The sequence below is a fragment of the Ambystoma mexicanum genome, chromosome 5q (genome assembly GCF_040938575.1).
Source record: "Ambystoma mexicanum isolate Mex_15411 chromosome 5q, UKY_AmexF1_1, whole genome shotgun sequence".
Lineage (NCBI taxonomy): Eukaryota > Metazoa > Chordata > Amphibia > Caudata > Ambystomatidae > Ambystoma > Ambystoma mexicanum.
In genome coordinates, this window is record NC_090933.1 from 635,051,072 (window position 1) to 635,066,846 (window position 15,775).

Below are 15,775 nucleotides of genomic sequence, written 5' to 3' on the forward strand. Positions count from 1 at the left end.
TAGTCGCCTTCAGTGCATCCAGGCCAGGCTATCAAGCGTCCAAAGCCTCTATAGCAAGATGGATGGTTGCAGCCATCATGGAGGCCTATGAGGGGCAGCACAAACCGCTGGCAGCAAATATGCATGCCCACGCTATCGGAGCCAAAGCTACAGCTGTGGCTTTTCAGAGGCACATTACGTGGCAGGTCATCAGCAGGGCGGCTACGTGGGCTACTCTTTCGGCCTTCTGCAAGCACTACTGTTTGGATGCCAGCTCCCGGTCGGGTGCAGCATTTTTTCTTGAGGATCACCTCTCCGCCCTGGGGCTACATTCAGTTGTAAATGCCCATGCAGTATTGAGGAAAGGGAATGGGACGTAGAAGTAATTATAAGTTACTCACCGTACTGACTAACGTACTTCTAATCATTAGTCCCCTTTCCTCCATACGTCCCACCAAACTCCCCCTTAATAAAACTGGTGTCATTAGGCAATGGTAACATTGTCTTCGCGTCAAAGGGGACCGAGGAGTGGTGCCGGTGGGCGCAGTCATGGAAGCGCATGCTCCCAGGGCTGTGCGCCTCTAAATTTAAAGGGGAAGAAGAGTTTTTCTGGAGAAAAAGGTTCCGTCTCCCCTCCCTAGTGAGGGACGCCCATGCAGTATGGAGGAAAGGGGACTATGGACTAGGAGTACGTTGGTCACTACAGTGAGTAACTTATAATTGATTCACCTTGCCTGCATGCTCCACACCACTAGCTGGTTGAGCAGTGCATCCCGACAAGCTAATCGGTCTCCCTGCCTCACCAGGCAACCATACTTCAGAGCACACTCTAGCTCAAAGTTCATTAAACTCACCTGGCCAGGCCAGAGTTCAGAAGATTCATCATGCTAGCTTTTCATCTTGACTGTGCTGTATTTGACCAGATTTCTGTCGAGCGCAAGGCTGTGTCCTCTGTTGGGTGCGGAGGTGCTGAGAAGGGGGATGATTGCTGCTACAATAATATGCCCAGAGTTGAGAAACAAAAGGAGATGTGGGTGAAACAAAAGGAATCACCAAGGTTGGAAGATTCTCCAGCTGAGCACGGAGAGAATACTTTAGAGCTCTGTGTGGGAACAACCACCAAACTGAGAGTGTGAAAGAAATGATGGGGTACAAGGGGAAGGACTGGTGAATAACAGAGGAAGGGAGGCAGACACGACTGGAATGAGTGGAGAGGAACAGAAGGGGGGGCAGGTGGTTTTATTAGAGGGTGAAGGTTCTAAAGAGGGGAGTAGAAGAAAAAAAAAACACCTACGCTTCTGGTGTGCTTTCTTAGAGGCCCCCTCAATTTCTCATCCCACTTAGTCCTGTATAATTGTACTGTGCAGTCCACATGAGAGCAACGCCTTCTCCATCAGTTGCCTTTCAGACCTCTTCGCACTTTAAAAAGGACCAGAAAAGACCTCTGTTTGTCTAGTACGGTGTTTTGTCTTTGTACCCTGCTTTGTTGGTGGTGGTTGTAACAATAGCATTCATCTCTTAATCTTAGTGAAAATGAAGAAAAACCTTTTGGGAGCAGATTTCGCCCTTTTTCAAGTGGCATCATCCTACTAAATGGTGCAAATGGAAGTGATTATTTGCTGTTCAGGTGCTTAAAGCACAACACACAGTAGTGTTGAGTTTGGAAGAAAACTGTATATTCTAAACATGCAAAATGCATACAGACACATTTTTAGTAAGTATAATAGACTTACTTTCTAAACTCACTAACATTCATTTACACAGGAGGATGCAGAAATGACCAAAGCTTATGAAGATGATGTCCAGACAACACCAACAAGAAACATTCCATCTCCTGGTCAGCTGGACCCAGATGCCCACATCCCAGTCATTAACTTGCAGGATGGGACTAGACTTTTGGGAGAGGATGCCCCTCAAAACAAGGACTTGGTTGAATGGCTTAAATTACATCCTACGTACACAGTGGATATGCCAAGTTATGTACCAGTAAGTACAAACATTTTCTGATCTTTATGCAGACGGCCTACGGCATGCATTAAAATATGGCTGGTAAGATAAGTGTTTGTAGAACATGCACTTGCTTTATGCCAAGTGGTACAGGATAGCGCTGTACTCTTTAAAATATTCTGTATTTATCTTAATGTCATTTCTTAATTGATACTTCTTTTCCATTCTTTGTACTTCTACTTCCTCTCCAGTGCCAGCAGGGGTCAATCACAGCACCATTGCTGTTCCCCGATTGGAGAGCAAGTGGGACCAGGCAGAGGAATCTGAGGCTAAGCCCTTCGATACCGTTCAATTACCAGTTCTCCATCCCAACTTGGGGCCAATTCTGCACCTTAGTAATGAGCTTAAACTCTATATATACATATACATTTTTTTAAAGAGTATAGCGCTGATTAGTAGTGCTACGCCTTGCATGACGGCAGCATATGATTTTCCCATTTCCATTGGCCTCTTCCTAATTTTGCATGGTCTGCTAATATAGTTTGCTTTGCTTTTTTAACTTGGTGTACAAGACATGTTCTTTTTAGATTAATTTTATTCTTCAATTCCAGGATTGCATTATGCTAAATCAGTGCATGTACATAAATCACATTCCTAACCTCCTGAAAATCTCATTTTATTCCAAACCTCTTTTAGCTTCTTTAAACTCCATTTAGTTTAACAAGTGAGCCCATATAGTCCAGTTCTTTAAATGTATTAATCAAGGTTTTTATCATAATGCATAATAAATGTAGATTATAACCCTTGTCACCTCATAATCCACCTCATAATCCACGTAGACACATAGAATGTTTCTAAAAATATTTTGCTATTAATATGAGCCTGATCTTAAGTTCCCTTTACTGATTTAATGATCTTTACAAGTGCATGGTTAATTATTAGTTTTAACAGAAAATATACGTACTTTCTCTTTGTAGAAGACAACGGATGGGCTTTATTCCCCATTTCAGAAGCCCAAGCAAAAACGGCATAGATGTCGAAATCCTAATAAACTGGATATCAACACGTTGACTGGAGAGGAAAGAGTGCCTGTTGTAAATAAGCGAAATGGAAAGAAGGTAGTCTATTATTTACTGCTGCAGTGTATCATACCTCTATTCCATGACACATTCCTGTTAGAATGTTGGGAGTATTTAAGTATCGTCTGTAATTAACCTCTGGAAAATCAGTCTTGCTTTCACTTAGTGCTTGAAATGGAAAATAAAGATGCAGGTACTCCCAAATGAAGATCGGTATTATGAAGGGTTTCTCCTGAACTTTGTACAGTGCTTGCCTTCTGTGGGTTACACATGATTTCTTTGTGCAAATGCAGCACAAACCTTGAGCAACAATACAAAGATTTGATGCTACTGCCCTTTGTGAGCAAAATAAATTGAACAGAAAATGATCAGTTACACAATCTCAATACTGTTCCGCGCTATTTCAGGGTCTTTTCGTTACCCTTTCTCCACTGAAAATCTTGCTCTTACCATTTTCAATGTTTTCAGTGTTTGATTCATTCACTTTCAGGAAGACATCTGCTCACTTTAGGTGGGCTCTATTTAAGGGTCACTCCTGCATAATGAGCAACGGGCACAAACCCGCCTGTTGCCCATTATGGACAAGCCAAACCCAGCCTAGGACGTTTTGCTTCACCCGCCTTGTACGGCCCATTGGGGATACAGGCTGGGGATCTGCAGGCCTAAATGTGTGTAGGGGGCTCTCCAGTACCTCCCTGCACATTTAGGCCTAACTCAGCATTGTTTGGAAAAAGATTTCTGCTCTCCCGCACATGCCTTGAGGAACCAGGACGCCCACTGCCAGAGGGCCTCTGTGGAAGATGGCGTGGGGGACCAGGGCAGAACATAATTGGAATGTTTTTTTGTTTTGAATGTGTATGTGCATACAAGTGCTTGTATCTGTAAGTGTGCACAATTGAATGTATGTTGCATGTGTGAGCGAGTGACTGGAGAATGAATGTTTGAATATCTTGTAAATGGAGAAATTGATGGATGAATGTGTATGAATGCATATGCATCCGTGCAGAAAGGCAGGAGTGTGGGGGAGGGTGGGGAGGGCGGGATGAGCCTGCAATGCTGTCTTGGCAACCCCTTCATCCTCCATGAGGGTGGTGTGCCAGGACATGACATTGCATGTTTTAATGGCCATCAAGAGTAAAGCAAACATGATACATGCTTGCTTTACTCTTGAGGACCATTTTGTTTTTACATGGGAAGACTGGCCTAAGTTGATGGGTCAGTCTGGAGAGATTTATTTACTGTGGCACAGTAAAAATTATATCCAGACTGGCCCACCAACGTAGTCCAGACTTGCCAAGGCATTGAAAGGCTTAGCAGACCTGCATCCGGAGCAGGGCTGCAGATAAGAAAGAAAATGTACTTGTGTGCCTGTATGCAAGGGTTTGTATCTGCAAGTACATATGTGAATTAGAGTGTATGTTTGGGTGCACAAGTTTATGTGGGAACGAATGACTGCTGTGTGGGTGCAGGGGTGAAAGTGAGTGTTTAAGTGAATGAAGAATGATTGCTGTAAGAATGCTGATGCACGTGTTTAATTGTGAGTGAATGAAGAATGAAAGCTATATGAATTATCATTGATGGATGCGTGGCTGCTTATTGGGGAGGATGTAGGAAAGGAGTAGGAGGGTGGTGGGATGGTAGCCAGAATGACTTTTCACGCATGATGCATGAACCTTGAAATTTTCAGAAGACGTACAGAGTCTGATGGGACTCATTTGATAACTATGTTAATGTGTAGCTGACAAATCAGTTGATGGACATTGCCCTGATCTGAGGAGGGCACAGGGAATGTGCCGAAACACGTGTCAGCGAATAAAGGGCTATCAATAAATAATTTTTTTTCAACATGGGAACAAGTTCAAGTCTTTTAAATCCAATTGTGGCGCAGTAAACAGATGTGTGCAGTTTTCTTTGAGTATTGTTACAATCGGAGTGGGGGAGCTCAGTGTCTCCGGTCTTCCTGCATGCACCATTGCGACACCACCTAAACGGTGATCAGAGCCGCAGAGGTTTAAGAGTGATTCTTCCAAAAAGTTCCCTGTGTTCTTGTTTTTAATTTTTGGCCGAGCGGCTTGCGTGATGTTCGCGGACATGCGACGTGTTCGCTGATTGGACGGCGTGGTGCGTGAAGCGCGTCAGATTTTCTGTTGCGCCCGCCATCTTGCATTCGCGGACAACCGCGGACAGCGCGGTGAAACTTGGATTAAAAATTGTATTTAGTGGAGTGTGTTGGTGTGTAAGAGTGTTTGGGGAGTGTGGGGGAGTATGAGATAGGTTCAATGTTCTGTTTTTTTGTGTGCTAGACACTTTTGTTGTGTTTGATTTTTCTGCGGACAACATGGCTGTTCTGAAATGTTCGTAAATAAACAGAATGGATTCTGTGTCAAGTTGAAAGTGTTCTAAGAAGACTCGTGGGGTCCTGGAATGTTCGCAGGGGGTGTCCTGAAGACGTTGTCTGTATTGTTCGTTGTCAAGCTGAAAGTGTTCTTAGAACACTCGCGGTGTCCTGAAATTTTGAAAATGAACAAAATGGGGGTGTTCTGAGGACATTCTCCGTATTGTGTGCCTGCTTAGCTGTATCCAATGAGGGAATGGCACAGAGAATGAAGTGGAAATTGTAGAAGGGCTGTCTAAGAGTTATGCGGTCTGCGGACAGGGCGTGCTACATCCGGGTTTTTCCAGCAAATCCAGCATGGAAAGAAGACTGTAGGGATCAGCCAATCAGAAGTTGAGGTTGTGGATTTGTGTTCAAAGAGACTGTGTGTAGTGAAGATGGCAGAAGTGGAGAAAGTCAGGGTGTTGGTGCTCGGAGATATGTCTGTGCATGGTTTACAACAGTATGCTCAATGCAGGCATGTTGCAAAGAATTTTGATGTTAAAGGAGTGGAGGTGGTGTGGAGCACTGTGCCTGATTGCAATGTACAGGGAATTGTACAGGTTTGTGAAGATATGGGCAGGATCAACAGTCCCCATGTGGTAGTTTTGCACTATGGGGCTTTCCATTTGGGCTATGTCAGTGCCCCTACTTTGTTGGCAGATTTGGAACACTTGGTTCAAGCAGTAATGAACATCCTTCCAAATCCCAGAGTATTTTTTTCTGGATTAGTACCTAGGGCAATATGGGACAATAGTTCAGTTTTTTGTCCTCAGCAAAACAATGCTAGGTGTGTAATCAACCGAGGCATGTGTGCGTTCATGCTTAGAGCTGGTATGTTCTGTAATAATGAGAATATTGATTCCAGTAATGCTGTTTATTTTAAAGAAGATGGCATTTCCTTATCTTTTATGGGAAATGCCATTCTGTTTTGGAATGGAAGGGTTGCTTTGGAGAAGGTTATGTGAAGATTTTAGGAGTAAAGTAAGAAAAATAAAAATAAAAAATACAAAATAACAGGTGTCTGTCAAGCATCTGCAAGAAAAACCCAATAAACGGCTCTTTTCAGAGCCAACCTCAAAGGGGAAATGGGGCACACTATTTAAATTTACATTCACCACGCTCAGATTTTCGATATGTCCGCGGACATGGCGGTAGTCCGCAGACATCGAAATCACTAGCTAGGGGTTCAGTATGTTCTATGTTACATGTATATAAAGTCAGGGAAGTTATGGTTAAGTTGCGCTACTAAAAACCTATGAAATTCAGTAACAAAACGTTAAAGGGACGTTATGGTTCAAAGTAAAACCAAAAAAACCCTGAAATTCGGCAGTTATGGTAAGATAAGCAACCATAACTCGCGCTACCGTGCCCTGCTAACACTAACACCCAGGACATCAAAGATGACATCACAAATGTCATTGATAACATCACTGATATCACATGGCTGGCTCTCCCTTTTTTTCCTTTACTGACATATCTAAGCCACATAGTTTTCTTCAGTAACAGTCAGGAAGTAAAAATTGAGAAGGTACTATATTTGTAGACTTAAGGTCAAGTCATATCATATGAAACATATATATAGCGGAAGACACAAGCTTGAAAGAGCAATCCTTTCTGTGCTTGAAGATAATCATTAGAGTTATCAGCACTTTCTCATAGTTTTATTTTTATTACTATACCTTCCCTGTATATGCTCATATTTGTATACATTGTACTCACACTCCTTTCCTTAGGGTTCACTGACATCATTTGATACACATACATACAGTAAGTAGCACCTTTGAAACAGAGCAATCATTTCTCTGCATAAAGATAATCAGTTAGGTTATGAACTCTTTCTGCTACTACTTCTGCTTTTTTGCTTACTTCTCTGTCCCTGTATATACTCATATTTGTATGTGGTTTTGTGTTTTGTCTGTATTAAGTGTAATTGTGTATTAAGTGGGTTTTATTAGCTATTTATTACATGTTAGATTATGAATATTGCACCTTCATCATGTATACTGCACACACTGCTTAAGTTGCTGCATGAGTTGCTTAGTATACTGGATAGAACTTCATAATAGAATGCTATTTATATCAATGCATTGCTTAATGCACTAATTAGCTCATTATATTTATTCAAATGATCCTTCACACTTTTTGGTCAACATCATAAGAATCCCTCCTACAGAGTTTTCATGAAAAGTAAATGCACATGTGATGTCATCAGTGATGTCATCAATGACATTTGTGATGTCATCTTTGATGTCCTGGGTGTTAGTGTTAGCAGTGCACGGTGGCTCGAGTTATGGTTGCTTATCTTACCATAACTGCTGAATTTCAGGGGTTTTTCGGTTTTACTTTGAACCATAACGTCCCTTTAACAAAGTTTTTTTACTGAATTTCATAGGTTTTTAGTAGCGCAACTTAACCATAACGTCCCTTTTTAACAAAGTTTTTTCACTGTATGTATATATATATATATATATATATATATATGTATATATAGATGTCACATCACAGATGTGGAATCTATGGGAGGAACGTCCATCAGAAAGAACATTACAGAGAGGTAAGTAATTTTTTTCTTTAATTTCCTCACTCTACTCTTCAGAATGTCTTCTGGCTGCAACAACACTGGGCAGACCGGTAAGTTGCAAGTTTTGTCTGCTGGCTGTCTTTATTTAACCTTTACAAAAGACCAGGTGATGCTTCAAGTGAAACAGTGTGATCTTTCTAAGATCCTTAATGAGCTGCTTTCCCTCTTCCACAACCATCTATGGTAGAGGAGGGGTTCTGCAGGCTGGACCCAAAGGGCCTTACATTGCCAGGTCTGATGAATACAAAAAGTAAAGGAACTATTTGTTTCATTTGGGGATGCACCCAGGGGAATGGCTGTGGCCATGCAGACTGTCTCCAAAGTGGATATTGAGCTGCATCTCACAATACTAAAACTGAGCACACAAGTCTTCCCACTGTGGGAATTGTGGCGCATTACACTAAAGGTTGTTTGGCGATGACCACCTTTCTGAGAGCAGTGCAGATTCAGGAAATTGTAGTTGTACAACATGATTGACTGCATACATTTCCTAAGCTCTATTGTTTGCACTCTGGTGCTCGGGAAGTAGCTCTGTAAGATCTCCCTGGTGCTGCACATCGTTAGTGTGGATCTCTAATTTCTCGTGAACCTGGTGCGCCTCCTAAATTAGGTACTGCTAGGACAATCTCTTAAAGATAAAGAATCTGCAGAGAAAGTACTATTTGTTCTAATGTAGATGATTATCCTGTGCAAAATTTGTAGTGTCAGCTCTGCATCCAAAATACCATCATAACGTTTTGTCCTGTATTGCTCATTGTAACTAGTGTCTTTGTGGAACGCAATGGAGGTCCTGTCGCTCTATGTATTGGTAGATGTGCCCTTGTAGGCGTGTAAAATTTCAATTACAACTGCTCTCCACCAATCAGTGGAACATGTTTTGTATGTTTTATAAGCCTCTTTTTCTAAATATTTTGTTGTGCTCTTTATTTTTAATTAGATGGGAGGTGCTATGGCTCCTCCAATGAAGGACCTCCCAAGGTGGCTCGACGAAAATCCAGAATTTGCTGTTGCTCCAGATTGGTCGGAGATTGTTAAGCAGTCGGTGAGCATTTAATTTGTTTTTATTCCACGTGTTTCTAAGAGCAAACGCAAACTAAGTGCTGTAAAACATGATAAAAACAAACAAATACATAAACGTAAAAAAAGACATAAAACAATGAAACCACCCTAGAGCCATTGCAAAATGAGTCCACTTGGTTAACTTTTTTGAAGTGCCCCTACCAGGATAAAGAAAATAGGGTAATAATTATCTTTGAAAAATCAAAGAGGGCCCTAAACAATTGAGCGCTGGAAGGATAAATCAATGGCAAATAAAGCTTTATTTTGGGGCAAGCTATGAGCCTGGCTACATGTTTGCTTCTCACTTTACAAACCCCACCAGACAACTAAACAAATACAAGACCATGTGAATGTTCCAATGTTATAAAAGATGGAGTGGATATGGATGTTCTAGTACCATCCTGGCTATTACACTGGAACAGTCTCCCACTGAATATCAGGGAGAGAACGTGTCTCTATGAATTCAGAAAGAGACTGAAAACCTTTGTGTTCTGACAGTCTGCTGCTGTTTATCTGCACACTTTCTTGAGGAGCTTTCAGTTGAGTGCTGTTAGTTTATATAGATTAAATATTAAATAAATTGTAAATGACCGCTTTCATCTTAAAATATATTGCAAGCATTTTGAATAATGTTCAATTTAACCTCTTCCTCGTTGTGGTATTGACAGTTTTTATTTATCGGCGTTTGCATTATCCCTGATATATGAAAGACTAATGAGGTTATGACAACAATAGTGTTTGCATAGGTAAGGTTCCAATTCTCCAGCATGGGGTCTTTCATCAATTCACATGCTGTTTGAATATTCCCTATTGACATGCTGGACATTCTTGGTAACATTGAAGCAGTTTACCATTACATTTTAAACTGCTTGTCACTTTACTGCTCTGTTAATAAATTTGGGTCATATTGCCCACAGTCAATAGACAGGTCTCCCTTCGCTCCACCCACTGGAGGACATCTTCAGATTTTTTTTTTATTGCACGTTCAGTGTTTGGGAGTCCTCGAAAAATCATGAACAATCTTTATACTATTTCATCATTATGCTTCATTTTTATTACCAAGATCTTCATTTGGTAACAGATTTTTTCTTACCCGGTTAGTGTCGCATTCCAATCCATTCTGTCACCTGCAGGGTAGCTGTCCTGCTTCCTACCATCAACGCCTTCAGAAGTCTGACCGTACCACCTTGGTAGATTAACAGAAGAAAAGCCTGCTCGACTTGTCATGAGGAGTGCCTATATTTCCTGTATCCGGACCATGATATGAATGGCTGTTCCATTTGCCAGTCGCTGTCCTCCAAAAGTCAAAGATCGCCACTGGAGGTTAGTCACTTGGTTGGATGCGGTTGCCACTTACTCGGCCTCTGCATGCACTCCCTCGTCAAAGAGGTCAAGGTTCCATGAGGAATCTTCCATGGGGTAGAGTCTCAAAAAGGGCCATTCTGCACATTCTCTGGTTGCAATTCAGTTTACCTCCTCGTCTGTGACTCAATTGGCTGCGATCACTCCAGTGATGGCTGCTTCATCCAAGTCGTCTTAGTCTATGAAGCTTTCTGCTTCAGGTAAACTACATTTGTCCATGACATTGATGGCTGCTCCACCCACACCTTTGTCTGTGGCACACAGATGGCCCAAGTCCACCTCGCTGACGACCACTACTTCAGCTGTCAAGCCGACAACTACCTCGTTGACGACAGTCCACAGTGCAGACATTTGCAACCTCTGCGACTTTCTAGTCTACCGCCAAGACTTGTGTCTTGCCGTCAACCACCCTAAAAGGGGTTGCACTGGCTTGAGATCCATTGTCTGCTCTGTCGTTCCTTGCCAGTCCAACTTGTCGCAGCCCCTCTTGTACCACCTGCTGTTCTTTGCCCAGCTATGGCCCCACCACAAGACTTTCTACAACATGGAGTTGACTCAGACTTGGAAATCCAACAGGGAGTTTTCTCAAATGACGACTGACCGGATGCTCCCGCATACCATCATTCTGCCACTGTGCTCTTGTAACACCCACAGGGCACACATCTAAGCAAGTTCCTAGTCTGGTACCATTGCTGCACCTTCCCAACAGGCTCCTTTTCAATCTGAGCCTCCCTCAAGGCTTTTACAAACCCCTACTCCTTCGTGGGCTTGTGATGTCTCCATGGATATCTTGTCCACTTTACCAATTTTGGTATCTGAGCTACAACAGCTCCCTACCCTGTTTTGCCACTTCGTCGTGCCTTCGCTGTAGAAGGAGGGCTAATTCCACTGACACCATCCAGACATCTCTTGAATCCCAGTTCTCCAGCATAGGGTCTGGCATGGATTCACATGCTCATGAATATTCCCCGTCGTCGGGCTGGGAATCCTCGGTAAAGAAAAAAATCAGTATCAGTTTTGTTTCTGATCTGTCTTTCTTAGTAGTAACCAATCACTGATCTCTGGGTCATACTGCCCCCAGCCAATGACTGCCCTCTCCCTAAGCCTCGCCTCTGGCAGCCATCCTCAGATTTTTACCGTACGCTCAAGTGTTGGGAGTCCTCGTGTTTAGCTCTCGAGTTTTTTACTGCGTTTTCACGTTTTTTCAGGAGATTTTCTCATTTTTTCGGTTTAATTGAGCCTCAAGCTCCACTGTTTCTATTTCCGATAACGGGGACCCATTTCGGAATTCTTCTACACCCCTCAAGGGTGAAGGGAGCTCGACGCCCGGATCCAAGCTGTTCAGGAACTGCCCTGGATGCGGATTATATAACGTTTTCAAGGAGGACGAGCATTCACGATATCTCTACTGCCTCCATTGGGACAAGACACACGTGGAGAAGGACTGTGCGTTCTGCAAGAACCTTTCGGAACGGACCAAACAAGATCGTCGTTCCCGCCTCGCCACCTGACTGGAGAAGGGCACAGCAAGTGAGAAGGCGAAGAAGTCGTCTGAGCGGGCTTCTAAGTCCTTTGAGGGCGCCCCAGCGACGGGGGCCCAACAGAAGGCCAAGCACCGCGAGTCCGCGGGCTCCGGAAGCGCCGAAAGGTCGGGCTCTTCGGTTGCCAAGCAGGGCGCTACTTCCCCGGCATGTTCGACCACGAGCCACTCTGGTTCAGGGAATAAGAAGTCTGAGTACTCGGGTAGGCCGCTGGAGCAGACCCGGTCGATCTGGAAGGGGGAGCAAGGCGTTGACCCTCCCCCCAAGGCGAAGGCCCGGGACGCACCTAAGGTGGTGAGGGCCTTGATCCACCCGGCTAAGGCCTCTACCGAAGTGGTCTCTGCGACCCTGGCGGAGCTGGTTGAGACAACGCCAATGGAAACAGCCTCTGGGCCCAGAGTATCCCTGCCGCTGCGGAGGGAATCCTCTTTCCAGCCCATCGCTAAGACCCCCGTGAAGCCCTCGGCTGAAAAAGAGGGGGGGGGCAGTGGCCGTTAGACTTGGAATCAGCCTCTGAGGAGGAACTGGTGGAGACCGAGAGGGGCCTCAAAGAAAGGTCCATAGGCCTCAACGAGAGGTTCATAAACCTCAACGAGAGGATCGAGAAGGTTCGATCCCAGGGGACGGTCCCTGCTGACGTGATCGAAGATAGCGACGAGGACGACAAACAGGGCCCAGTGGAGCGGCCATCCCGTCCGTCGCAGCCATTGCCCGAGCCCCAGGATAGCTCGGTGGCCATTTTGTTGGCAATCCAATCCTTATGTACCGAGATAAGGACGAGATTACCACGGACCCCGACGGAGGATCCAGAACCAGGCCCATCGGGAAACTCTCCGAACAAGCGGAGAAGAGTCCACCCCTCTCTGCCCTTCGTGCCCGCGAGGCCGGCGAACCCCTCATCCCCCTCGCCGGGAGAGGATACGGCGACAGATACGGCGACGGGGGATGGACGACGATGACGGCGGCAATGACACAGCAGACATCCATTCACCCCCACCGCGGGCGTCCCCAGCCGACGAGGTTGGCTCTTTCCATGCCATGATAACCAGGGCGTCCAAGCTCTTCCAGCTCTGCCCTGAAGAACAGAAAAAGGAGGGGTTTCTGTACCAACGACGAGAGGCTAAGAGGAAGACGGTCCTCGCGGTGCCTTTGCTCGACAACATCTGGGACGAGGGGCTTGCTGTCCTCAAGAACCATGCCACGACACCCGCCAAAAGGGACAGGTACGAGAAGAAGTACCGAGTCCCCGATGCCACCCCTTGTGCCTCAGGGCCCAGTCCACGATAGACTTGGTTGTCTCGGCAGCGGCTAAGAAGAAGTCAGCGGGCGCGGCAGCTTCAACTTCCACTTCCCCGCCAGACAGCAAGGGTAAGAAGTTGGACTCTATGGGACGACGAGTCATCTCGGCGGCGGCGACGATTAAGGCGGCCACCTTTCCACCTGGCAGGAATAAAACACCATCGCCGACTCACTCAGCAGGGAGCTGCGCTCGTGCCACGAGCGGGAACTGCGCCAGGATCAAGTGGATCTACTCTTCCAACGATGGGGCAAACCCCAGATCGACCTGTTCGTGATGGCGGCGAACTCAAAGTGCCAGAGGTTCGCCAGCAGGTTCCCACAGCCGAGGAGCATGGCCGATGCTTTCTCGTTCCCTTGGGACGGCCTGTTTCTATACGCGTTCCCTCCATTGCCGTTGCTGCTCTGCCTCATCGGCCAGCTCAAGAAGTCCAGGTGCAGAATGATCCTCGTCGCACCGGCGTGGCCGAGGCAGGTCTGGTTCCCGGACCTTCTGGACTTGTCAACGTCCCCGGCAGTCAGGCTGCCGGCGGACACGGATCTTCTCTCCAGAGAAGGAGGCGCCATTCTACACCACGACCCACAGTCGCTGAACTTGCAGGCCTGGCTCCTGCAGCGCTAGAGTTTGGAGGGTACTATATCCTGGCTGATTGCAGAGAGGTTCTTGCAAAGGCCAGGGCGTCCTCAACTCTCAAGTGTTACGGTCATAAATGGAAGAGGTTCTCTGTCTGTCTGGTGCCGTGCACAGAAGATTAACCCTCTACGGATTACGGCCCCTCAAGTGCTGCCGTACTTACTGTCGCTGGCCAAAGCTGGACTGGCCCACGCCTCCATAAAAATACATCTGGCTGCCATCTCCCGATATACCAGGACTATGGCACGGGCGTCCTTGTGGTCTCATTGCCTGGTAAAGGAATTTATGAAGGGACTATTCCGTTCATTCTCGCCGGTGAAGGCTCCTGCCCCGGTGTGGGAACTTAATGTGGTGCTGACCAGGCTCATGGGAGCCCCATTCGAGCCTATGCATTCGGCGCTCTTGAAGTTCCTGTCATGGAAGACAGCGTTCCTCGTGGCCATCGCCTCTGCACGACGAGTGGGAGAGATTCAGGCCCTATCTTGCAAGCCTCCATACTTGACTTTTCATGACACAAGGGTAGTGCTTAGGACGCACTCCTCTTTCATGGCCAAGGTGCCGTCTGACTTCCACCTCAACAAGCCCTTGGTGTTACCAGTTTTCTTCCTGTCGCCTTCGACGCCGGCCGAGAGGACTTTGCACTAGCTGGATGTAGCTAGAGCGCTGAAGTTCTACGTGGGCCGCACGAGAGTTTTCGGAAGACGTCACAGCTATTCGTGAACTTTGGGTCTGTGAATCAAGGGAAGGCTCTCTCGAAGACTTCCATTTCCAGGTGGCTCTCCGGCTGCATCATGCATTGTCACCGGTTGGCAAACCGACCGCTGCCCGGCCGTCCGAGAGCCCATTCGCCCAGACCGATCGCTGCTACCACGGCGTTCCTGTCTGGTGTGCCCCTGCTGGACATCTGCAGGGCTGCTACGTGGAGGTCGACGCACACCTTCACAAGATTTTACTGCGTCGATCGGGACTCCAGGGAGGAGTCCAGGGTCGGCCAAGCAGTGCTGCGCAACCTGTTCGCTTCAGGTGAGCCTGGTGAGGAGGTAAGGGATGCTTAATGTTGAGTCTGTTGCCACCTCCCGTGGTTGTGCATGTGTATACTACTATGTGTTCTTTTATTCATGAGCATGTGAATCCATGCCAGACCCCATGCTGGAGAAGGAACAAGTTACTTACCTGTAACTGTTGTTCTCCAGCATGGGTCTGGCATGGATTCACATGCGAACCCTCCCACCTACCCCTCTGCGGCTCTTCACTTGGTCATACTGCCCCTTGGCGTGCTACCAAATCTGAGGATGGCTGCCAGAGGCGGGGCTTACGGAGAGGGCAGTCATTGGTTGGGGGCAGTATGACCCAGAGATCAGTGATTGGTTACTACTAAGAAAGACAGATCAGAAATGAAACTGATTCCGATTTTTTCTTTACCAAGGATTCCCAGCCTGACGGGGAATATTCATGAGCATGTGAATCCATGCCAGACCCATGCTGGAGAACAGTTACAGGTAAGTAACTTGTTCCTTCCTCCTCCACCAGTCAACCTCACAGGCATCGACGCGGATGATGCCTCTCCTACTGATGGCTCTTCTCACACTGATATGGCTGATGAGGTTGATATGGTAGCAGGGGACAGTGCGCCTGCTGATCCACTGCCCAGTGATTTCCCCCTCCCCTAATGAAATTGGCGTTTTTCACACCCTCAAGTCTCTGGTGGTGAAAACCATTTGACCTGCTTCCTGAGGAACACAAAATCGAAGGTTTCCATTATCAACAGCGTGAATTCACAAGAAACTCTGTAGCGGCCATTCCAGCTCTGGGAGACATTTGTGAGGACTGTCTGCTTGTGATGAGAAACACTTTCACTGCACCGCCCAAAAAAAGAGTCCTCTCCAAAATGTCTTTGTACCCAACCTATCCCAGATTGTC

The 15,775-nt window shown here is 46.1% G+C and overlaps 1 protein-coding gene across 2 annotated transcripts in view; it reads left to right on the forward strand.

Moving 5' to 3' along the window:
- Positions 1 to 15,775, forward strand: part of CHD7 (chromodomain helicase DNA binding protein 7) — a 1,412,705-nt gene that overhangs the window by 1,347,600 nt on the left and 49,330 nt on the right. Inside the window, exons 35-38 of one of the 2 annotated variants that reach the window (XM_069621097.1) lie at positions 1,744 to 1,965; positions 2,178 to 2,321; positions 2,904 to 3,044; positions 8,901 to 9,005. In XM_069621097.1, coding sequence (XP_069477198.1) covers positions 1,744 to 1,965; positions 2,178 to 2,321; positions 2,904 to 3,044; positions 8,901 to 9,005 — 612 coding nt within the window. The remainder of the gene's footprint in view (positions 1 to 1,743; positions 1,966 to 2,177; positions 2,322 to 2,903; positions 3,045 to 8,900; positions 9,006 to 15,775) is intronic. The other variant, XM_069621098.1, reaches the window with a different exon arrangement.